The sequence below is a fragment of the Pristiophorus japonicus genome, chromosome 13, assembly GCF_044704955.1.
Source record: "Pristiophorus japonicus isolate sPriJap1 chromosome 13, sPriJap1.hap1, whole genome shotgun sequence".
NCBI classification, from domain to species: domain Eukaryota; kingdom Metazoa; phylum Chordata; class Chondrichthyes; family Pristiophoridae; genus Pristiophorus; species Pristiophorus japonicus.
Window position 1 is genome coordinate 173,287,107 of NC_091989.1, and position 23,579 is coordinate 173,310,685.

The window sequence follows — 23,579 nt, forward strand, 5'->3', positions numbered from 1 at the left end:
TCCCCTGTAGGCAACCCTGCCATGTTATACATCAGCCTGGTTCAGCTAGGTTCAAAGTTCGCTGCTCCTTGAGGTGCCTCCATACAACAGCTGTTGATCGGCAAGTGCTGATAACAAGCGCAACGCCTCCAGATTCCGGCATGTTAATGAGCTTTAACTGCACGTGCCTGTTAAACCAAAAACAATAGGTCTCTCACTGGCTGGGGAGAGGCAAAGGTTCACGTACTTGTGGCTTCGTGGTCCAAACTCCCCGTATCCACCGTCGGCCGAGGCGAATGGGTCGAGATCCTGTCCGGGGTGGCCTGTTTGATCCCCTCCGGAGTCTCCCTTCTGCCCAGAGGAGAGCTCACCGCCGCCTGTTTCTTGTTTGAGCCGGAAGGGTGAAGCGGCAAAGACAAACCCTGTACGGAAATGGAACGGAGGAAGATTTAGTGTGTTTGCAATTCGAAGAGATGGTTGCTGTTCCCCCCCCCGCCTCTCCCAGCCACCCACCCCCAGTGCACCGACCTCCCCCTTCACCCCATCTCCAGAACAATGTTCAATTCATCTTTCAGTTAAAGCCTGTGTACAGCGGGAACACCGAATGCCCACTATGCAAAGCCACACTCAAAAAAAAGTCAGCTTTTCATTTCTTGACAATAAATTGTAAATTGCACAGAATGTACAGCTCAGAAGCAGGCCATTCGGCCCAACCGGTCCTTGCTGGTGTTTATTCTCCACACGAGCCTCCTCCCTCCCTTCCTCATCTCACAGAAGAACATAAGAAATAGGAGCAGGAGGAGGCCATGCGGCCCCTCGAGCCTGCTCCGTCATTTAATACAATCATGGCTGATCCAATCATCGACTATCATCCTATCAGCATAACCTTCTATTCCTTTCTCCCTCATGTGTTTATCTCGCTTCCCATTCAAAGCTACTTTTCGAAGACACAGCTGTTTAAAAAGTCATGGATACAAAGACAGAGGACACTTTTAAAATATGTCGAAGCCCAATGGCTGAGCAAGTTTATCCTGTCAGGAGTGGAAGGCCCATGATCTGAGCTCTGGTGGGGCCGGGGTGAGCTATCCAAGCTCAGCTAGGCTGGGGGTACTGTAACAGGTCTGTAACCCCGTGCTTGCAAACATCACACCACCACACCTAAGCCGCGAATATGCAGTCTCCAGAGAATACAACCGCTACACCAGCAAAGACATGCCAATCCAGGTCAACTTGAACAACCTACCACCAACCCGGCTCAAATCTAGAAGGCCATTCTGTACTGTCGCTGAAGCTCTTCAGCAATCTCCCCTCAGCCTTGATGAGTGATGGCGAAATGCTTGGAAGAACTGCGACATACGGAATGGATTCCTTGTAGCGGACCCCACAGTACAACCTGAAGGATCAATCCTTCCCTGCAAACAGTGGACAACCATCAACCCCGCCTCAGAACCGGTCATGGTAGATGCTGCCACCTCCCAGAAGAGGCGAGGGCTCTGGGGCAGCACGGGCCCAGCCCACACTGCGATATGTGTGCGTAGTAGGTCCGTGCAACAGAGCAGGTCTCCAGTCGTCCTGGTTAACCCTTGCCACTGGATAAAGGCCTAGCTCTGTCAAGCCCGTGAGGTGGCTGATGTGCAACGGTCACCACACATTAAAAAAATCCACGCACAGTCTTCTTCCACCCCTGCGATTGGAGTTCAGGACTGGAATATCGGGTCCTTCATTGAAACATCTGTGATCCCATGTGGAAGCAAGTCATCCTCGTTCGAGGGACCACCTATGATGAGGTGGAAGATTAAAGCACCCCCATCATGCGACTGTGGAGCTCCTAATCAGACCCTGGAGCACATTAGAGAAAATTTGCTGGCAGCTTATATCCACACAGTTACACCGGAGGTTTTGGCCTGGATATCTGACAGATATTGATGTTTGATTTTCTTTGCTTCTACCGTACACAAGAAGACGACTGGCCCCGGTGCCCCAATTAGAGAGGTGAAAATCAGCAGGGTTCCTGTTCCTGAACACGGACCAGTGACCCCGGCTGGAAATGTGCATCTGTGAAGATTGGGCGAGGACAGGATTGGGCAGGGCTTTCTCCGTCAAATAGCTTATCAATACTCATTGTAAAGGCTCACAGGTGAAGCTCGGACAAATTACTGGAGAATGACAGACGCTTGTTGGACAGTAATCGCAGCATGGAGGGGATAAATAGTGAGATCAAAAAAAGGAGATATCTGTAACAACCACAAGGTGAATTCTAGATACTTCCACCTCTTTATAACTTAACCTATTTTTTTTACATTTCCTCCTCCCACTCGTCTGCTCTTCCCTGCTGAAGGCAGTCCCATACTGGTGTAAGGGTCCAACTGCACCAGCTCCCCTTCAGTACCTCTCCCAAATAGCCACCCATCACATGTGAGCTTACGTATGAGGCCACACCTGGAGTACTGCATACAGTTTTGGTCTCCGTATTTAAGGAAGGATATACTTGCATTGGAGGCTATTCAGAGAAGGTTCACTAGGTTGATTCTGGAGATGAGGGAGTTGATTTATGGGGTTAGGTTGAGTAGATTGGGCCTATACTCATTGGAGTTCAGAAGAATGAGAAGTGATCTTATTGAAACTTATAAGATAATGAGGGGGCTTGACAAGGTGGATGCAGAGAGGATATTTCCACTCACAGGGGAAACTAAAACTAGGGCACATAATCTGAGAATAAGGGGCCGCCCATTTAAAACTGAGATGAGGAGAAATTTAATCTCTCAGAGGGTTGTAAATCTATGGAATTCTCTGCCCCAGAGAGCTGTGGAAGCTGGGTCATTGAATATATTTAAGGCGGAGATAGACAGATATTTGAGCAATAAAGGAGTAAAGGGTTATGGGGAGCGAGCAGGGACGTGGAGCTGAGTCCATGATCAGATCAGCCATGATCTTACTGAATGGCGGAGCAGGCTTGAGAGGTCAAACGGCCGACTTCTGCTCTTATTTCTTATGTTCTAATGTTTCTTATGAGCTTAGACAGTGAGAGAGAGCTTTTTCAACTATAGGGGTATTGCCGTCAAGCCCAATCCTGTCCTCACCCAATGCATGTACTTCCCAAGATAGACCACTGAATGGCAATTAGGAATTAAACCTCGCGCTAATTTTCCCCCTCTTCAATTCAGAAACACAGGGATAATCATAGCATCCCTAAGGCTGCTTGACTGAGATCGGCTAACTCATTAACCTTCCTTTTTTTCTTTGCTCTTTTTCTTCCCTATCCCCCTGTCCTGAAGGCAGTGACTCTACTCTGGAGTACATTCCACTGGCACAAGTTACCCACTGGTACCCCAGGTGGTTACCCTCCAGATGTGTTGACAGAGTGCATCCCAGACAAGCCTAATCTTGTCCTCAACCGATGCCAAGCACTTTCAGGAGGCCTTGCTGGATGGCGATCAGGAGTGGGAACCCTGGCTTGGTTTCCTCTCCCTAACCACGGTCCACCGAGACCAACCGTAGCACCCTGATCACTACCGCAGCTCAGATTAGGCAACACAGCACAGACCGAGGTTTGAACATGGGACATACTCGTCTATGTGGGCCAAACACTTTTCCCTCTTTTTTTCCCAATGGATGTCCCACGTAAGAGCTTAAGAAATAAGAGCAGGAGTAGGCCTTTTGGCCGTTCGAGCTTGTCCCGACATTCAATATCATGGCCGATCTTCTACATCAACTTCACTTTCCCAGCCGATCCCCCTATCCCTCGATTTGCCTAGAGTCCAAAAATATATCGCTCTCAGACTTGAGTATACTCAACGGCTGAGCATCCACAGCCCTCTGGGGCCGAGAATTCCAAAGATTCTGAGTGAAAAGATTTCTCCTCATCTCAGTTCAAAATGGCCGACATGCCGGGATAATGCCACCTTTAGCAGGGAGATGACGCAATACCCCCACTGCCCCTTCATGGGTGGGGAGGTCCGTGTTACACTACTCCACCCTCTCCTCCATGGACAGACCTAGGGGGGCTGGTCTTTGGGTGTCTTCCACCTAGTGGTTCAGCTAAGAACTAACCAAACTCAGCCCAAGAGATGGAAAGCCCTCCCCACCCCCCCCGCCTCCCTCCACCCCCCACTCCCGCCAACAGGGTCAACATCTCGCGTGCTACACAGTCAGCTGATCTTTACCACTGATTCAATTCAGAAATGAGTTCCACCAGTTGGTAGCGAGAGGATGAGAAACAAAGCTCTGAAGACTGTGCGGGAAAGTGATTCAGCCTGTCGGAGATTCACAACGAAAGCCACAGTGAGCCGGCCAATGCGTATTTCAGGAGTGAGATCCCTCACCGGCCAGACCAGCACGAGCAACATGCAGTGGTTTCGATAATGAGAATCTACCAATTTACAGCTCATAAATGCCTTGTTGATGATTGTAATGTGGAGTTAAAGAAGGTTGATGGAAACCCGTCATCCGGACTTTGATTCCATTCACAGACTAAACCACGAAACAGTGAGATCACGGTAGCAAAACCCCGTGTCAGCTGTGGCTCAGTGGGCAGCACCCTCACCTCTGAATCAGAAGGTTGTGGGTTCAAGTCCCACTCCAGGGACTTGAGCACAAACAACCCAGTGCAGTGCTGAGAGAGTGCTGCACTGTTGGAGGTGCCGTCTTTCAGATGTGACGTTAAACCGAAGCCCCGTCTGCCCTCTCAGCTAGACAGAAAATATCCCATTGCGCTATTTCGAAAAAGCAAGGAGTTATCCCCAGTGTCCTGGCTGATATTTATCCCTAGATTAACATAACAAAAAAAACAGATTATCTGGTCATTATCACATTGCTGTTTACGGGAGCTTGCTGTGCACAAATTGGCTGCCACGTTTCCAACACTTCAAAAGTACTTCATTGGCTGTAAAGGACTTTGAGACGTCTGGTGGTCGTGAAAGGCGCTATATAAATCCAATACCTTCTTCCTTTCCACTAGTTGCTGTGGCAGCAGAGAAGCTGCATAACATTACAGCCTGGAGATTGGCTGATTGTGGTTTTTGAGGTCAACTCGTCAGCCCAGCTTCAGGTGCAGGGAGCACACTAAGAGAACTGCAGGCAAGGGGAAGGGACAATTAAAGGGGCGTGTCAAGCCATCAAATACTCTGAACGGCATCTCAACGTGTTCACATTCTTTTCTCAGGATGAGCTGAGTAAGTGCCAGGTGAAAATGAAGCAAGGGTACAGGCAAGTGACAGCTCAGCCCAGCACCCAACCAAATCTGTCTGTCAGAAAAAAAGAAAGACTTGCATTTATATAGCTCCTGTCACGACCTCAGGATGCCCCAAAGTGCTTCACAACCAATGAAGTACTTTTTGAAGTATAGTCATTGTTGTAATGTAGGAAATGCAGCAGCTAAGCTTCCAGGAACAGCAATGTGATCATGACCAGATAATCTGTTTGAGTGATGTTGATTGAGGGATAAGTATTGGCCAGGACATCAGGGATAACTCCCCTGCTCTTCTTCGAATTAGTGCCATGGGATCTTTTATGTCCACCTGAGAGAGACGACGGGGCCTTGGTTTAATGACTCATCTGAAAGACGGCACCTCTGACAGTGCAGCTCTCCCTCAGTACTGCACTGGGAGTGTCAGCCTAGATTTTGGTGCTCAAGTCTCTTTGATGGCTGCCGAAGGGGAATTGGTGTTGCATGAGGCGCCGGTGAGAAGGCTGGTGTCCTGTGTTGCACCATCGCCCGGGGTCGGCATGCTGCAAGGCGGTGCAGCCGGCGGCTGAGTGTTACTGCCCCTGGATGTGCCAGCCCAATGCTGTGCGGTAGCGGCCATTTCCGTCGCGGCAGCTGCAGCTCCACATCTGGAACACTGCTGACCCGCACTTGGTAAAGGCAGTTCTCCAAGGGTCGTTGCGAGGTGGGGGTGGGAGTGACAATCCCTGCACATGTGGTTGGTGGCATTTTGGTGGGTGTGGGCAAAGAAGGCACATCACCCTCGGTAGGCCTTCGATCAAGCAGTGCCACCTGAAACCGTGGCATACGGCGAGGGGTGTGTGTCCAAGGGAAAAGGTCTCATGTATCAACTGTCTGCCTGAGAGCTCTGGCCCTCTGGTTTCTGCAGGTGCCGGTTTGAGGGTCCCGGTGGGTGAGCACGGATCACCTCTCGTACAGCCTGAACCCGCTTGCTCCTCTTCCCCTTCTTCTAGAGAAAGGGGATTTCCACTCAGAAAACCACTGAGAACATAGGAACAGGAGTCGGCCAAATCAGCCCCGCGAGCCTGTTCCACCATTCAATGAGATCACGGCTGATCTGCATCTTAACTCCAGTGACCCGCCTTGTTCCGTAATCCTTAATACCCTCGCCTTACAAAAATCTATCAATCTCATTCATGACATTTTCAATTGATCCGCCCCCGCAGCCTCAACAGCTTTTGGGGCGAGAGAATTCCAGATTACCCATGCCCTTTGTGTGAGGAAGTGCTTCCTGATATCACCCTTGAACTGTTTAGCTCTAATTTTAAGATTATGCCCTCTTGTTCTGGACTCCCCCCACCAGAGGAAATAGTTTCTCCCTGTCAAATCCTTTAATCATCTTAGCAACCTTAATTAGATCACCCCTTAATCTTCTATACTCAAGGGAATACAAGCAGCGTCTGCACACCATGTCCTGATAATTTAACCCTTTTAGCCCCAGTATCATTCCGGTGAATCTGCACTGCATCTCCTCTCCAAGGCCAATATAGTCTTCCTGAGGTACGGTCCCCAGAACTGAACGCAGTACTCCAGATGGGGTCCGAGTGACAGTAGTGGTGTAAGGGACATAATCTGTTTTTTTTTTTAAGTGATGCTGGTTGTGGGATTAATACCGTCCAGGACACTGGGGATAGCTCTCCTGCTCTTCTTCAAAATAGTGCCATGGGCCTCGGTTTAATATTTCAACTGAAAGACGGCACCTCCGACAGTGCAGCACTCCCTCGGTACGGCACTGGAGTGTCAGCCTAGATTTTGCACTCAAGTCTCTGGAGTGGGGTTTGAACCCACGACCTTCAGACTCAAGAGGCGGGAGGGCTAACCACTGAGCCACGGCTGACACCTTATTTAAGATGAACCTTAAATGTAGATGAAATTTTCCAAAGCCTTTCCCATCTCTTTTTTTTTTCAGCTGCATTCTCTGGACCATTTTGTAGCCACTACTCCGAGACCGGCGGCCTGAGGTAATGAACAGAGAAGATCGGCCAACTCATTCTTCAAGCAGTCCCCTGCTGCCCCCTCTTGCCAATCAGACATTTGTAATTATGAAGGATGACATCAGTTGCAGCAATTGCAGCTTTGATTAATGAATCCAAATCTTCACCTCCTCGAACAGCAAGCTGCAAATGTGGAGACGCAACACAACATTGCCTTCAAGTCTTTGGGCTCAATTCCATGCAAGTTCCATAACCTCGGCGGGCTGGTATCAGGGTGACTGTGCTGTAAACCAGGGTGACTGTTGCTTCCACATGCCCGTGATTGATTACCTTGGGCCTTGAGCGTCCCTGCAGATAGCTGACTGGGATCTGCAGGCCAGTTTGATGGGACCAGTGAGAGGCCTTTGCTTTTGCTGTTCCCCACAACCACTACACTGAGAAAACCCAAAGTCCGACATTCCTCTTTTAACGGAAAACAGGAAAACGTAATGCGTGATCCGTTAACAAAATCGGCGCTTCAAAACGTGTGACTTGTTCGCAGGGTGTTAAATTATGGAGTAAAAAATGTTATTGAAAGAATTTCATCCCCCCTCAAAGGTTTGATTCAGTGTCTCCCAGTGACTGACATCTGTTCTCAGTCCAGTTTGTATTGTTTGCATTGCTTTTCACAAGTCCTCAACTTTGAAACAATCCCTCCACACCACCCTCTCTCCCCATCACATAGTCTTGGGAGTTACCACACAGCTCTGGGTTTGGTTGCCATTAATGACAGAGGGAGCGCAGTGTGCGGAGGTCCTCCTGGGCCCTCCCTTTTGGGCTGGTGCTTCATGGCTGAGTTGAGGTTGGCAACTCACATCAAAGGGCATGGGACACAGATATCTGCAACAGCTGGGAATAAATTCCATGTTCTCCCAGTCAGTAATGTGGTACCAAAGTTGGGCAGTGGAAACGTTTCAAGTACTCCCTCAAAGCCTCCCTGATAAAGTGCAACATCCCCACCGACACCTGAGAGTCCCTGGCCAAAGACCACCCTAAGTGGAAGAAGTGCATCTGGGAGGGCGCTGAGCACCTCGAGTCTCGTCGCCGAGAGCGTGCAGAAATCAAACGCAGGCAGCGGAAGGAGCGTGCGGCAAATCAGTCCCACCCTCCCCTTCCCTCAACGACTATCTGTCCCACCTGTGACAGGGACTGTGGTTCTGGTATTGGACTGTTCAGCCACGTTAAGAGTGGAAGAAAGTCTTCCTCGATTCCAAGGGACTGCCCATGATGATGAATGTGGTACCGAACCTCAATTTGCAGGGAAGGCCGAAACAGCCCGGTACAGAGTGGAATAACGTGACAAAGAGCAAACATTTGGTCGTCAGGAAAGAAATAGAAAAACAAGTCCCCTGGCCCTCACCAAACTACCACGGTCCAGTTTTAGTGTGAAAGCAGCAATTACATTCTCTTTGGCTCCTGCAGAGTTCCTGCTCCCTCTCCCAACTGCAAGCGCTCCTGGCTGGAATGAAACGTTGATGTTATCAGATGGTCCAAACTAAAGATCAGAACTCTGGCTGTGTATCTCTTTCTCAGCCCAGCTGTCGACGGACCTGGGGGAGAATTAGATCCAAGGAGCAGCTCTCTGCCGAGGGCTCTGATGGTGTTACTGCAGATAACACAGTCGCACTCCCCTCAACAGAAATATTTTGCTTCTGCTAACCAGCGTTACTTCCTTCAGCTAACACATCACGGGCCAAATATCCCAGATTCACACAGATGCTGGGCAAGAATTAGCCTTTTTATATACTTAGGGGAAAATTCATAATTTGCCAGTTAAGCACTTGGGAGTTTTTTTAAACTAATTTTGTGCAGCTGAGAAAAAGAAAGAAAAGACTTGCATTTCTATAGCGCCTTTCATGACCACCGTCCATCTCAAAGCGCGATATAGACAATGAAGTACTTTTGAAGTGTAGTCACTGTTGTAATATGGGAAAGGCAGCAGTCAATTTGCACACAGCAAGCTCCCACAAACAGCAATGTGAAAATGCCTAAATAAATCTGTTTTTTAGATGTTAAGGGATAAATATTGGCTAGGACACTGGGATAACTCCACTGCTCTTCTTCGAAATAGTGCCATGGGATCCTTTACATCCACCTGAGAAGGCAAAAGGGGCCTTGGTTTAACCTCGCATCCGAAAGACAACACCTCTGATAGTGCAGCACTCCCTCAGCACTGCAGTGGAGCGTAGATTTATGTGTTCAAGTTCCTGGAGTGGGGCTCAAACCCAGGACCTTATGGCTCAGAGGCAAGGGTGCTGCCCACTGAACCACTGGCTGACAGTGCAGATCAGCTTTGCAAGAGGTCTACTGGCATCAATAAATGACATAGCCTCCCCCTAGTTTGCTCTCCTCCGTGGTACGGCAGTGTAGCGGTTATGGTACTGCACGGGCAACCCAGAGGTTGTGAGTTGGAATCCCACCGTGGCAAATTGTGAAATTGGATTCAGTCTGGTCACTTTGTGGCCTGGTACCAGGGAGGGGAAAAACTCAACTGGGTCACTCGTGCCCTTCAGGATACTTGCCAGCCTTACCCATTGTGCCCTGCATGTGATCCTGGTCCACACTATATGATTGGCGCTGAATGTCCTCTAAAATGGCCAAACAAGCCATTCAATTGTGTAAGTGGGCTGCTACAACACACAATGAAGGCAGCTAGGGATAACAACAACTTGTATTTATATAGCGCCGTTAATGTAATAAAACATCGCAAGGTGCTTCACAGTAGCGTTATTAGAAAAATTGGTCACCAAGTCACATGAGATATTAGAAACCAAGAGGTAGGTTTTAAGAAGCGTCTTCAAGGAAAAGAGAGAGATAGAGAGGCAGAGATTTAGGGAGGGAATTCCAGAGCTTAGGTAGTGTGATTAAAATCAGGGATGCGCATCAGGAGTTTAGGCAAGAGCCCAATTTGTAGCCCTCACAAATTTCTGTCCATTAAAATGATTGGTAAACAATAAATTGGACACGTGTCCAAATTCCTGACAGGAATTCACCGCACTCTTTCACAAGGACAATATCTTTTATTTTTCCCCTCTGGGCTGTGCTAAAGGTGTGGACTCTTGCTGTGCCGAACTCCACAGGTGCAAACAGCCCTCTGCTAGTCAGAGTAGGAATCGTAGGATAGCGCAGATGAATACGTGGCTTGAGCAGTGGTGCAGCAGGGAGGGATTCAAATTCCTGGGGCATTGGAACCGATTCTGGGGGAAGTGGGACCAGTACAAACCAGACGGTCTGCACCTGGGCAGGACCGGAACCAATGTCCGAAGGGGAGTGTTTGCTAGTGCTGTTGGGGAGGAGTTAAACTAATATGGCAGGGGGATGGGAACCAATGCAGGGAGACAGAGGGAAACAAAATGGAGACAGAAGTAAAAGACAGAAAGGAGATGAGTAGAAGTGGAGGGCAGAGAAACCCAAGGCAAAAAACAAAAAGGGCCAATGTACAGCAAAATTCTAAAGGGTCAAAGTGTAATAAAAAGGCAAGCCTGAAAGCTCGGTGCCTCAATGCGAGGAGTATTCGGAACCCAGGAGAGGGCTCTGAGCTAGTTAGAGTGGGTGAGAGCTCAGATGAACAGGATCCCAAGGAAGAATGCAAAAGGCAGAAGGCAACAGAGCAGAGTAGCATTGGGGTAAGTGTAAACCACAAGGTGATAGGAAAGGACAATATGTATGAAGCAGGGGTCAAAACTAAAAATCATGGTTTAAAAACTAGTATTAAAACACTCTACCTAAACGCATGTAGCATTCGAAATAAAGTAAATGAGTTGACGGCACAAATCATTACAAATGGGTATGATTTGGTGGCCATTACAGAAACGTGGTTGCAGGGTGGCCAAGACTGGGAATTAAACATACAGGGGTATCTGACAATTCGGAAGGATAGACAAGAAGGGAAAGGAGGTGGGGTAGCTCTGTTAATAAAGGATGATATCAGGGCAGTTGTGAGAGATGATATTAGCTCGAATTAACAAAATGTTGAATCATTGTGGGTGGAGATTAGAGATAGTAAGGGGAAAAAGTCACTGGTGGGCCTAGTTTATAGGCCCCCAAATAATAACTTCACAGTGGGGCGGACAATAATCAAAGGAGTAATAGAGGCATGTGAAAAAGGAACGGCAGTAATCATTTAACCTACATATCGATTGGTAAAATCAAATCGCACGGGGTAGCCTGGAGGAGGAATTCATAGAATGCATACGGGATTGTTTCTTAGAAAGGTATGTTACAAAACCTACAAGGGAACAAGCTATCATAGATCTGGTCCTGTGTAATGAGACAGGAATAATAAACGATCTCCGAGTAAAAGATCCTCTCGGAATGGTTGAATTTGTAATACAGATTGAGGATGAGGAAGTAGTGTCTCAAACGAGTGTACTATACTTAAACAAAGGGGACTACAGTGGGATGAGGGCAGAGTTAGCTAAAGTAGACTGGGAACACAGACTAAACGGTGGCACAATGGAGGAACAGTGGAGGACTTTTAAGGAGCTCTTTCATAGTGCTCAACAAAAATATATTCCAGTGAAAAAGAAAGGCGGTAAGAGAAGGGATAACCAGCCGTGGATAATCAAGGAAATAAAGGAGAGTATCAGATTAAAAACCAATGCGTATAAGGTGGCCAAGGTTAGTGGGAAACTAGAAGATTGGGAAAATTTTAAACGACAGCAAAGAATGACCAAGAAAGCAATAAAGAAAGGAAAGATAGATTACGAAAGTAAACTTGCGCAAAACATAAAAACAAATAGTAAAAGCTTTTATCGATATATAAAACGGATGAGAGTGACTCTAAAGTAAATGTTGGTCCCTTAGAAGATGAGAAGGGGGATTTAATAATGGGAAATGTGGAAATGGCTGAGACCTTAAACAATTATTTTGCTTCGGACTTCACAGTGGAAGACACAAAAACCATGCCAAAAATTGCTGGTCACGGGAATGTGGGAAGGGAGGACCTTGAGACAATCACTATCACTAGGAAGGTAGTGCTGGACAGGCTAATGGGACTCAAGGTAGACAAGTCCACTGGTCCTGATGAAATGCATCCCAGGGTATTAAAAGAATTGGCGGAAGTTATAGCAGATGCATTCGTTATAATCTACCAAAATTCTCTGGACTCTGGGGAGGTACCAGCGGATTGGAAAGCAGCTAATGTAACGCCTCTGTTTAAAAAAGGGGGCAGACAAAAGGCAGGTAACTATAGGCCAGTTAGTTTAACATCTGTACTGGGGAAAATGCTTGAAGCTATCATTAAGGAAGAAATAGCGGGACATCTAGATAGGAATAGTGCAATCAAGCAGACGCAACATGGATTCATGAAGGGGAAATCATGTTTAACTAATTTACTGGAATTCTTTGAGGATATAACGAGCATGGTGGATAGAGGTGTACCGATGGATGTGGTGTACTTAAATTTCCAAAAGGCATTCGATAAGGTGCCACACAAAAGGTTACTGCAGAAGATAAAGGTACACGGAGTCAGAGGAAATGTATGAGCAATGATAGAGAATTGGCTGGCGAACAGAAAGCAGAGAGTCGGGATAAATGGGTCCTTTTCGGGTTGGAAATCGGTGGTTAATGGTGTGCCACAGGGATCGGTACTGGGAACACAACTGTTTACAATATACATAGATGACCTGGAAGAGGGGACAGAGTGTAGTGTAACAAAATTTGCAGATGACACAAAGATTAGTGGGAAAGCGGGTTGTGTAGAGGACACAGAGAGGCTGCAAAGAAATTTGGATAGGTTAAGCGAATGGGCTAAGGTTTGGCAGATGGAATACAATGTCAGAAAATGTGAGGTCATCCACCTTGGAAAAAAAAGTAAAAGGGAATATTATTTGAATGGGGAGAAATTACAACATGCTGCGGTGCAGAGGGACCTGGGGGTCCTTGTGCACAAATCCCAAAAGGTTAGTTTGCAGGTGCAGCAGGTAATCAGGAAGGCGAGTGGAATGTTGGTCTTCATTGCGAGAGGGATGGAGTACAAAAGCAGGGAGGTCCTGCTGCAACTGTACAGGGTATTGGTGAGCCGCACCTGGAGTACTACGTGCAGTTTTGGTCACCTTACTTAAGGAAGGATATACTAGCCTTGGAGGGAGTACAGAGACGATTCACAAGGCTGATTCCGGCGATGAGGGGGTTACCTTATGATGATAGATTGAGTAGACTGGGTCTTTAGTCGTTGGAGTTCAGAAGGATGAGGGGTGATTTTGTAGAAGCATTTAAAATAATGAAAGGGATAGACAAGATAAAGGCAGAGAGGTTGTTTCCACTGGTCGGGGAGACTAGAACTAGGGGGCACAGCCTCAAAATACGGGGGAGACAATTTAAAACCGAATTGAGAAGGAATTTCTTCTCCCAGAGGGTTGTGAATCTGAGGAATTGTCTGCCCAAGGAAGCAGTTGAGGCTAGCTCATTGAATGTATTCAAATCACAGATAGATAGATTTTTAACTAAAAAGGGAATTAATAATGGGGAGCGGGCGGGTAAGTGGAGCTGAGTCCACGGCCAGATCAGCCATGATCTTGTTGAATGGCGGAGCAGGCTCGATGGGCTAGATGGCCTACTCCTGTTCCTAATTCTTATGTTCTTATGTTCTATTTATGGTACTTTGGCCAGGAGGGCCATTCTCCATGGGTGAGCCTTGACCCTCGAGTGTCGGTAATAAATGTGGCCCTGCCAACACTGCCCATATTCTGGAGACAAATAAAACGACACAGGCTGGTGCACCATCCATTACTTCACTCAGGGGTCCAGCTCAAGTTGCTCGGCTGTAGGTAACATGACTACCTCATCTCACCTCATCTCATCTGGTCGCGAGTATCATTCCAGGCCACAAGGATCTGTGCACTGTCTAAATAAATCCCAAATTGCCCACATTCAATCTGATGAGCCCACACTTTCAAACCAAAAGGATGAGTGTAATTTTTTTTTTAACTATTTGACTTCCCTCAAATTATTTTACTTCCAAATAAACTTCCCCTCCCCACTGCAAAACCAATCATTGCATGGTAGCACAGCAGGTTGCTGAAGCAACAAAGTGGTCTACAGACTCAATGGGCCCTCACTCCCCTTAATGCTGAATTATCGATCTCAGTCAATCAAATCAGTTGAGATGCCTGGCATAAATGAAATTCTATTCCCTGAGAGAGAGGAAATCTTCCTGGACCAATCGTTCAGCCACCGAGTGGCCAGTTGCTGAGTAGCAGAAGTTGGCCTTATTGGTCAAGGGATGCCAGTCAACATGTGGGGACCAACGTTCCCCGTAAATTGTTTTTGGGTGCACAGCCCATTCAGTTTCGCACATGCACTAACTTTAACATTGCAAAAGCCAGTCCTGAGCGGTACAGGACCGGCAGAGAGCTGCGCAGTTTATAGGGAACATTGGTGGGGACCCAAGGCCAGGAATTGTCACCAGGATTTGGATAACGTAGAATGGTGGGTATCATAGCAACAGGAGGAGGCCATTCAGCCCCTCGAGCCTGTTCTGCCATTCAATTAGATCATGGCTGATCTGTATCTTAACTCCATTTACCCGCCTTGATTTCATATCCTTTATAATACCTTGCCTAACCAAAATCTATCAATCTTAGTTTTGAAATTTGTAACTGACCCCCAGCCTCAATAGTGGTGACCACTTGGGTGGGCATCTGCTGGTGTTGTGGGTCATCGTCCACGTTTAAACTCTTTGGTGTTCACTCGGTCACCAAATGGGGATCACAGCAAACAGCAAGGGCTCGCTCCTGCGTTTCTTCCATATTCCGGAGTCGAGGATGACATGCTTCAGCACTAATATGAGTTCTCAGGTGACTGATGAGACCAATGCGGGATCTACAGTCTCTGTCACAGGTGGGGCAGACGGTGGTTGAAGGGATGGGTGGGTGGGGTGCTTGGGTTGCAGTGTGCTCCTTCTGCTGTTTGCGCTTGGCTTCTGCTTGCTCCCGGCGAAGAGAGCCAAGGTGTTTGGCGCCTTCCCGGATACTTCTCCTCCACTTAGGGCGGTCTTGGGCCAGGGATTCCCAGGTGTCGATGGGGATGTTGCACTTTATCAAGGAGGCTTTGAGGGTGTCCTTGAAGCGTTTCCTCTGCCCACCTCACTTGCCATGTCAAAGCTCCGAGTAGAGCGCTTGCTTTGGTAGTCTAATATTGGGCATGCGGACAATGTGGTCCATCCAGCGGAGCTTACAGGCTCTTCCATTTTGATAGATCAGTGAGACACAAGGAACAAGAAAGCCTCATCCTGCCAGTGGTGAATATCAGCAAGTGTCAAGAGGGAGCAGGACCTGAAACTATTTGGAGGAGGAACATAGAACTGGCACCTGTACCCAAAATAAAGGAAATGGAAATTGAGGGGAGATAGCAGAGAGAAGTGCTGGCAGAGTCTAAAACAGGTATGGAAGGAAAAAAATGTGCTGGACATGAAGTCACACAATGGGGACTTGAGTGAAAAAAACCAGAAAAGACACCTTATTTTGTCCCAAAGCACTTTACAAGAAATTAATTACATTTTTTTTAAAAAAGTGCAATTATTGTTGTTATGCAGGCAAGTATATCAGCTCAACATTTACCTTCACTGTAACACTGGCTCAATATACTTTAAGCGCCTGATGACAACTTGCGCTGCTAAGGCTAATGTTCCCTCAAATTTCATTTTTGGGTGCGTGGTCCCTTTAACGGGCTGCATGGCCCATTCCAATTTCAGTGCATGCATGTTTTTTCCACGGTAAAGCCGACAAGCGGCCTGCGTGGGGACCTCCAAACCACTGCACGGCTGCGCAGCTTAAGGGGAACATTGGACATGGCACCTCTAATAGCAGCAGTAAAAATGGTCCAAGGTGCTTCACCCAGGCATAGTCAAGAAAAGAATGGGCGCTGAGCCAAAGAAGGAGATAATAGGAGGAGTGAACAAAGTTACAAGGGTCTTAAAGGAGGAGCGAGAGGCAGAGGGGCGAAGGGGGTTTAGGGAATCAACGTGTTGGGGTCAAGGTGGTTGCCAAAGAAGACGAAGAGCAGGAAGGGGGGGATGCACAAGAGACCAGAGTTAGAATGACCTACACTGCCAAGGGTGGAGCAGGGAACAGATAAGCATTTTGAAAAGGGAGGGGTCCTTTGAGTCGCTGGAAAGAAAGACTTGGATTTATATAGCACCTTTCACAACCACCAAACGTCTCAAAGCGCTTTCCAGCCAATGAAGTACTTTTGAAGTGCAGTCACTGTTGTAATGTATTAAACTCCTACATTACAACAGTGACTACACTTCAAAAGTACTTCTGAAGTTACACTGGGAAAGCCCACGTCCAAACTACAACAACAACTTGCCCACCCCTAACATTGTAAAACCTCCCATGGCGCTTCACAGGAGCGATTCTCAAACAAAATTGGACACCGCCTCTTGACCTCTCTCTCCTCCTTTAAAGGTGCCCCTTAAAACTTACCTCTTTGGCCAAGCATGGCCACCTGCCCTAATATTTCTCTGTATGTGGCTCAGTGTCAAAATTCCGTTTGACAATTGCTCCCGTGAAGCGCCTTGGGAACGTTTTACAACGTTTGATAAAGGCGCTATATAAATGCGTGTTGCTGTTGTCAGTAAGCTGTGGGTTATCAGTAGGGCAGACTTACCAAGCAGACTATCAGCGTAGCTTCTAAACTCAGTTCTTTCAGTAGGCGGCTACTGTGGCTTTTGCAGGAACTCAATAATCCCCCCCAGCCACCCGGGCCCAAACCACAAACATACCCCTTTTAAGATTCTGCCTTTCCAAAGACACTGACTTTATCAGAGCCTAGCAAGAAAAAAAAGCTTGCTGCGGGATCTGGAACACATTTAATTGCTCCGCATCAATCCACACTCAGGACTTGCAGTGTGATGCATGCTCAAGAGCTGTCCTAGCTAAGGAAAATTAATTAGTTTCCGCAGCGTAAAATGACCTGGCAGCCATATGGAATATGTTTAAAGCTGTGACCCCAATTTATCTTGTCACAGCCTCAAACCCTCCGCAGATATTCTCTTCAATTTCAATCTGTCAATGCAGGTCATAGATGGTCCCTTTTGAAAAAAAAAAGTCTTCAAGTCCAGCAAAAAGTTGGTCCTTTGATTTTTTTTTTGCTCGAGTTCTGAAACGCTGCTTCAGCCCGCCCAATCTCCCCCTGTTAATAAACACCAGAGGGCTGCTGTCGCCTGCAGGTCTGACACCTCGCTGCCCCTCACCAGCCTGCCCCAGAGCCGGGTCATCCCTTTGCTACTCCTGCCTCGGGTCTGCTCCTCTCTGCTAACGCGAGGGCTGCAGAGTTACAAGCCCTTTCCCCCCCCCCCCCACCACCACACAATGCTGCAGGTCAGAGAGTGATTTACAGGCAGTGCCCACAACACATCGTTTGTCTGCTGCGCTGGCATTTGTCACCGCTTCCTGTCAGAGAGCATGTGCCTGCACCTCCTGTGGCTGCGGTCGGCTCGGTGTCGGGGAAGCTGCTGTGACCACACCTGCTGGTAACCACACAGCAGCAAAAGGCTGCAGTCGCCTCCAACTCTTGTTTACCCTCTCATCCCCGAGGCCCGTGTACTCGAGGCGGCTGTGGAACTGCAGCCCAGACTCTCAGACCACGCTGTGAAAGCTTCTCGTCATAAGGTGGCCCTTCCAGCCCGCTCATGTTCACTTCTTCTCTTCCTCCTCCCCCCTCATCCTCAGAACGACAGTGAAATGCTGCTTTAGCAAGTTCGAGATGCTGCAGTGAGAGATTCCGATCTCTGTAACCTCGTCCAGCCCTCCAACTCTCCCCAGATCGCTGCGCTCCTCTTGCACAAACCCCCACTCTCTCCACTCCACAATTGGTGGCCGTGCCTCTGGAATTCCTTCACTAAGCCTCTCCACCTCTCTTTCTGCCTTTAAGACACTCCTTAAAACCCACCTCTTTGTCAAAGTGTCAGCAGTGGCTCAGTGGGTAGCACACTCGCCTCTGAGCCAGAAAGTTGTGGGTTCAAGACCAATTCTAGGGACTGGAGCACAAATAAATCTCGGCTGACACTCCCAGTGCAGTGCTGAGGGAACTTTCGGAGGTGCCGTCTTTCGGATGAGACGTTAAACCGAGGCCCCGTCTGCCCTCTCAGGTGGACGTAAAGTATCCCATGGCACTATTTCGAACAAGCAGGGAGTTACTTTAACCCTGGTGTCCTGGCCAATATTTATCCCTTGATCAACATAACAAAAAAACAGATTATCTGGTCATTATCACATTGCTGTTTGTGGGAGCTTACTTGTGTGCAAATTGGCTGATGCGTTTCCTACATTACAACAGTGACTACACTTTGAGACATCCGGTGGTCATGAAAGGTGCTATATAAATCATCTGACCTATGTGGCTCGCTGGTAAATGTCTGTGGAGCGCCTTGGGACGTTAAAGGTGCTATATCAATGGAAGTTGTTGTTGTATTGCTATGTATGTACAGCAGTTGACGGCTCTGTGCTTTACTTTCACATTTTAGTTTTGAATGGCTTTCCCTGGTATTCAGAATTCTAAACCTCAGAAAAGGGTGGAGCTCTTATCTCTAGAAATGAGACGAGTGAGAGGTGACCTGATAGAGGTCTTTAAAATTATGAATGGGTTCGATAGGGTAGATGTGGAGAGGATGTTTCCACTTGTGGGGAGTCCAAAACTAGGGCCCATAAATGTAAGATTATTGTTTTTATTCGTTGCTGGGGTGTGGGCATCGCTGGCAAGGCCAACATGTATTTACCATTACTAATTGCCCATTAAAATGATGAAGATAGTCACTAATAAATCCAATAGGGAATTCAGGTCTTTACTCAGAGAGTGGTTAGAACATGGAACTCATTACCACAGGCGAATAGCATAGATGCATTTATGGGGAATATAGATACATACATGAGGCAGAGAGGAATAGAAGGCTATCATAGAATAACACCACTGAAGGAGGCCGTTCAGCCCATCGTGCCTGTGCTGCCTCTTTGAAATAGCTATGCAATTAGTCCCACTGCCCTGCTCTGTCCCCACAACCCTCCAGATCCTTACCCTTCAAGTAGTGAATTTTGCTGCAGACTGCATCCAGCCCATCACAGTATCAGCATTACATGTTCCACCGCTAGAGCCCCAGAGAACGTTACCAAGAAGCTGCAAGTAACATTGACAACAACAACTTGTATTTATATAGCGCCTTTAATGCAGTGAAACATCCCAAGGCGCTTCACAGGAGTATTATGAGATTTTTTTAAATTTGAGACCGAGACGCATAAGTCAAAGTTAGTGAAGGTGACCTTGGGGCCTAGGCAACAGAAGGCAGGGCCACCAATGGTTGAGCGATTATAATCAGGGATGCTCAAGAGGGCAGAATTAGAGGAGCGCAGACATCTAGTGGAGCAGGGGGGTTGTGGGGTTGGAGAAGATTGAAAGTAAGAATGAGAATTTTGAAATCGAGGTCCAATGCCTCTGTGCACAAGATGCCTCCTGGTATCTATCCTTGATAGCAGTGACAATATTAAGGGAAACAAGGGATATGGGGAGAGTGCAGGGAAGTGGAATTGAGGGAGAAGATCAGCCATGATCTTATTGAATGGTGGAGCAGGGTCGAGGAGCCAAATGTTCTACTCCTGCTCCTAACTCTAATGTTCTTATGATCTTATAACGACCGTTCTCCTACTCACCCACCTCCGAAATTACAAAAATGGATATTTGACAGTGCTAAAGGTTCCCCACACATGGGGGGGGTGTAGTTCCTTTGATAGGGTGAGAAAAAGTAAGGCGGGAGGAGGCGCATGGAGCTTAAACACTATTGCAGACCTGTTGGACCGAATGGCCTGTTTTTGTGCTGTGTAGTTCTATGCATTGTTCGCACACCTGACACGAGACTGCCAAAGCAAGCGCTCTACTCGGAACTCCTACACGGCATGCGAGCCCCAGGTGGGCAGAGGGAACGTTTCAAGGACACCCTCAAAGCCTCCTTGACAAAATGCAACATTCCCACTGACACCTGGGAATCCCTGGCCCAAGGCCGCCCTAAGTGGAGGAAGAGCATCCGGGAGGGCGCTGAGCACCGTCTCATCGCCGAGAGCATGCAGAAAACAAGCGCAGGCAGCGGAAAGAGCGTGCAGCAAACCTGTCCCAACCACCCGAACCTTCAGCGACTGTCTGTCCTGTTGTGTATCTGTAAAGCATGCACTCCCATGTTCCACGACCAGAGAACGCATCCCCTGAAGTCCCAAGCATCCCTTGGGAGCACTATATATAAGCTGGTCCCTAAGGCCTGTTCCTCACTCTGGAGTGTCTTAATAAAGACTGAGGTCACTGTTACTTTAACCTCTCTGTGTGCAGTCTCATCTGTGCTGGAACATAATAACTGGCGACGAGTATACGAATCCAACGCAAAGATGGAACAAACTGTGGGCATCCTGGAGAAGTTCTCGGAGGGTGAGGACTGGGAAGCCTATGTCGAAAGGCTAGACCAGTACTTTGTAGCCAACGAGCTGGATGGAGAAGGAAGCGCTGCAAAAAGGAGAGCGGTCCTCCTCACGGTCTGCGGGGCACCGACCTACAGTCTCATGAAGAATCTTCTGGCTCCGGTGAAACCCACAGATAAGTCAAAAGTGGAGCTGTGTACACTGGTTCGGGAGCATCTTAACCCGAGGGAGAGCGTGCTGATGGCGAGGTATCGGTTCTACACGTGCCAGTGATCTGAAGGTCAGGAAGTGGCGAGCTACGTCGCTAAGCTAAGGCTACTTGCAGGACAGTGTGAGTTTGATGGCTACCTGGAGCAGATGCTCAGAGACTTTTTTAATGCTGGGCATTGGCCACGAGACCATCCTACGAAAACTTTTGACTGTAGAGAAACCGACCTTCAGTAAGGCCACTGCGATAGCACAGGCGTTTATGTCCACCAGTGATAACACCAAACAAATCTCTCAGCGCACAAGTGCTAGCAAAGTTCATGAATTAACTGGAACTGTGTTTGCGAGCAGAAATGTACAAGGCAGAAACCATGAGTCTGCAACTGCCAGCAGGCCTCAGGTGACCCAGACAATTCACACCTTGTTGGCGTTGTGGAGGCTTCCATTCAGCCTATTCATGCCACTTCAAAGAGTATGTTTGCAAGAGCTGTGGAACAATGGGGCACCTCCAACGAGCTTGCAGATCTGTAAAACTGCTAACCACAACGTGGCAGAGAAAGATCGGTCCATGGTGGATCAAAGCAATTTCGAACCTCAGAGAGAGGAAGCAGATGCTGAAGTACACGAGGTGCACACATTTTCGACGAAATGTCCAACTATAAAGATAAATGTAAAATTGAATGGCTTACCCGTAGCCATGGAACTGGACACTGGTGCTAGCCAATCCATCATGAGTTTGAGAGACAGTGGTGCAACAAGGCACTCAGACCAGCCCTGAGCCCCATCCACACGAAACTGAGAACGTACACCAAAGAGCTCATCACTGTCCTGGGCAGCGCCATGGTCAAGGTCACCAACAAGGGCACGGTGCACGAACTGCCACTCTGGATTGTCCCGGGCGATGGCCCTACACTGCTTGGAGGGAGCTGGCTGGGCAAAATCCGCTGGAACTGGGGTGACATCCGAGCGCTATCACATGTCGATGAGGCCTCATGTACCCAGGTTATTAACAAATTTCCTTCCCTTTTTGAGCCAGGCATTGGAAACTTTTCCGGGGCAAAGGTGCGGATCCACTTGGTCCCAGAGGCACAACCCATTCACCACAAGGCGCGAGCGGTATCTCACATGATGAGGGAGAGAGTGGAAATCGAGCTGGACAGGCTGCAACGCGAGGGCATCATCTCCCCAGTGGAATTCAGCGAGTGGGCCAGCCCGATTGTTCCAGTACTCAAAATTGATGGCACGGTCAGGATTTGTGGTGATTATAAAGTAACTATTAATCGTTTCTCGCTACAGGACCAATACCCGCTACCCAAGGCAGACGACCTATTTGCGACGCTGGCAGGAGGCAAGGCGTTCACCAAGCTCGACCTGACTTCGGCCTACATGACGCAGGAGCTGGAGGAGTCTTCGAAGGGCCTCAACTGCATCAACACGCACAAGGGACTGTTCATCTACAACAGATGCCCATTTGGAATTCAGTCGGCTGCAGCGATCTTCTAGAGAAATATGGAGAGCCTACTCAAGTCGGTACCACGCACGGTGATTTTTCAGGACGTCATATTGGTCACGGGTCGGGACACCGTCGAGCACCTACAAAACCTGGAGGAGGTCCTCCAGCGACTGGATCGCATAGGGCTACGGCTGAAGAGGTTGAAATGCGTCTTCATGGGAACAGAAGTGGAGTTTTTGGGGAGAAAGATTGCGGCGGATGGCATTCGGCCCACAGACGCCAAGACAGAGGCTATCAGGAACGCACCCAGGCCACAGAACGTCACGGAGCTGCAGTCGTTCCTGGGACTCCTCAACTATTTTGGTGACTTCCTACCAGGGTTAAGCACCCTCTTAAAGCCCCTACATGTGTTATTGCGTAAAGGTGAGAACTGGATATGGGGAAAAAAACAAGCAGTTGCTTTTGAGAAAGCCAGAAACATTTTATGCTCCAACAAGCTGCTTGTATTGTATAACCCGTGTAAAAGACTTGTGCTAGCATGTGATGCATCGTCGGACGGAGTCGGGTGTGTATTACAACAAGCTAACGTTGCGGGGAAGTTGCCACCTGTCACCTATGCTTCCAGGAGCTTGTCTAAGGCCGAGAGGGCCTACAGCATGATTGAGAAAGAGGCATTAGCGCGTGTGTTCGGGGTAAAGAAAATGCATCAGCACCTGTTTGGCCTCAAAATTGAGCTGGAAACCGATCACAAGCCCCTCATATCCCTGTTCGCTGAAAACAAGGGGATAAATACTAATGCCTCAGCCCGCATACAAAGGTGGCCACTTGCGCTATCAGCGTATAACTATACTGTCCACCACAGGCCTGGCACCGAGAACTGTGCAGATGCTCTCAGTCGGCTACCATTGCCCACCACGGGGGTGGAAATGGCGCAGCCTGCAAACTGGTTGATGGTGGCGCAGCCCGCAGACTTGTTGATGGTCATGGAAGCGTTTGAAAATGATAAATCACTATGTTTCACTAGTGCCGAATTTAAAGAATTCATGACCCGCAATGGGATCAAACATGTCACCTCGGCCCCGTTTAAACCAACCTCCAATGGGCAGGCAGAGCGGGCAGTACAAACCATCAAACAGAGCCTTAAACGAGTCACGGCCCACCAGATTAGGAGTTGGACCAACCAAGATCCTCGTAAAAAAAACTGTGTACTGCATGGGAGCTGGGCCAGCATCCCCGTTGAAATGCAAGAGCTAATCAAGCTGTTCCAGCGGCGAAAGGACGAGCTGTCCATTCAGGCAGACTGCCTGTTGTGGGGTAACCGCGTAGTGCTACCCAAAAAGCGC

General features: G+C 48.3%; 1 protein-coding gene across 3 annotated transcripts in view; it reads right to left on the reverse strand.

The window, feature by feature from the left end:
- The window catches only part of gse1b (Gse1 coiled-coil protein b), a 643,131-nt gene that overhangs the window by 345,165 nt on the left and 274,387 nt on the right, over positions 1 to 23,579 (reverse strand). For all 3 annotated transcript variants that reach the window (XM_070898265.1, XM_070898264.1, XM_070898263.1), the window contains exon 2: positions 227 to 401. In XM_070898265.1, the coding sequence (XP_070754366.1) occupies positions 227 to 401 (175 nt within the window). The remainder of the gene's footprint in view (positions 1 to 226; positions 402 to 23,579) is intronic.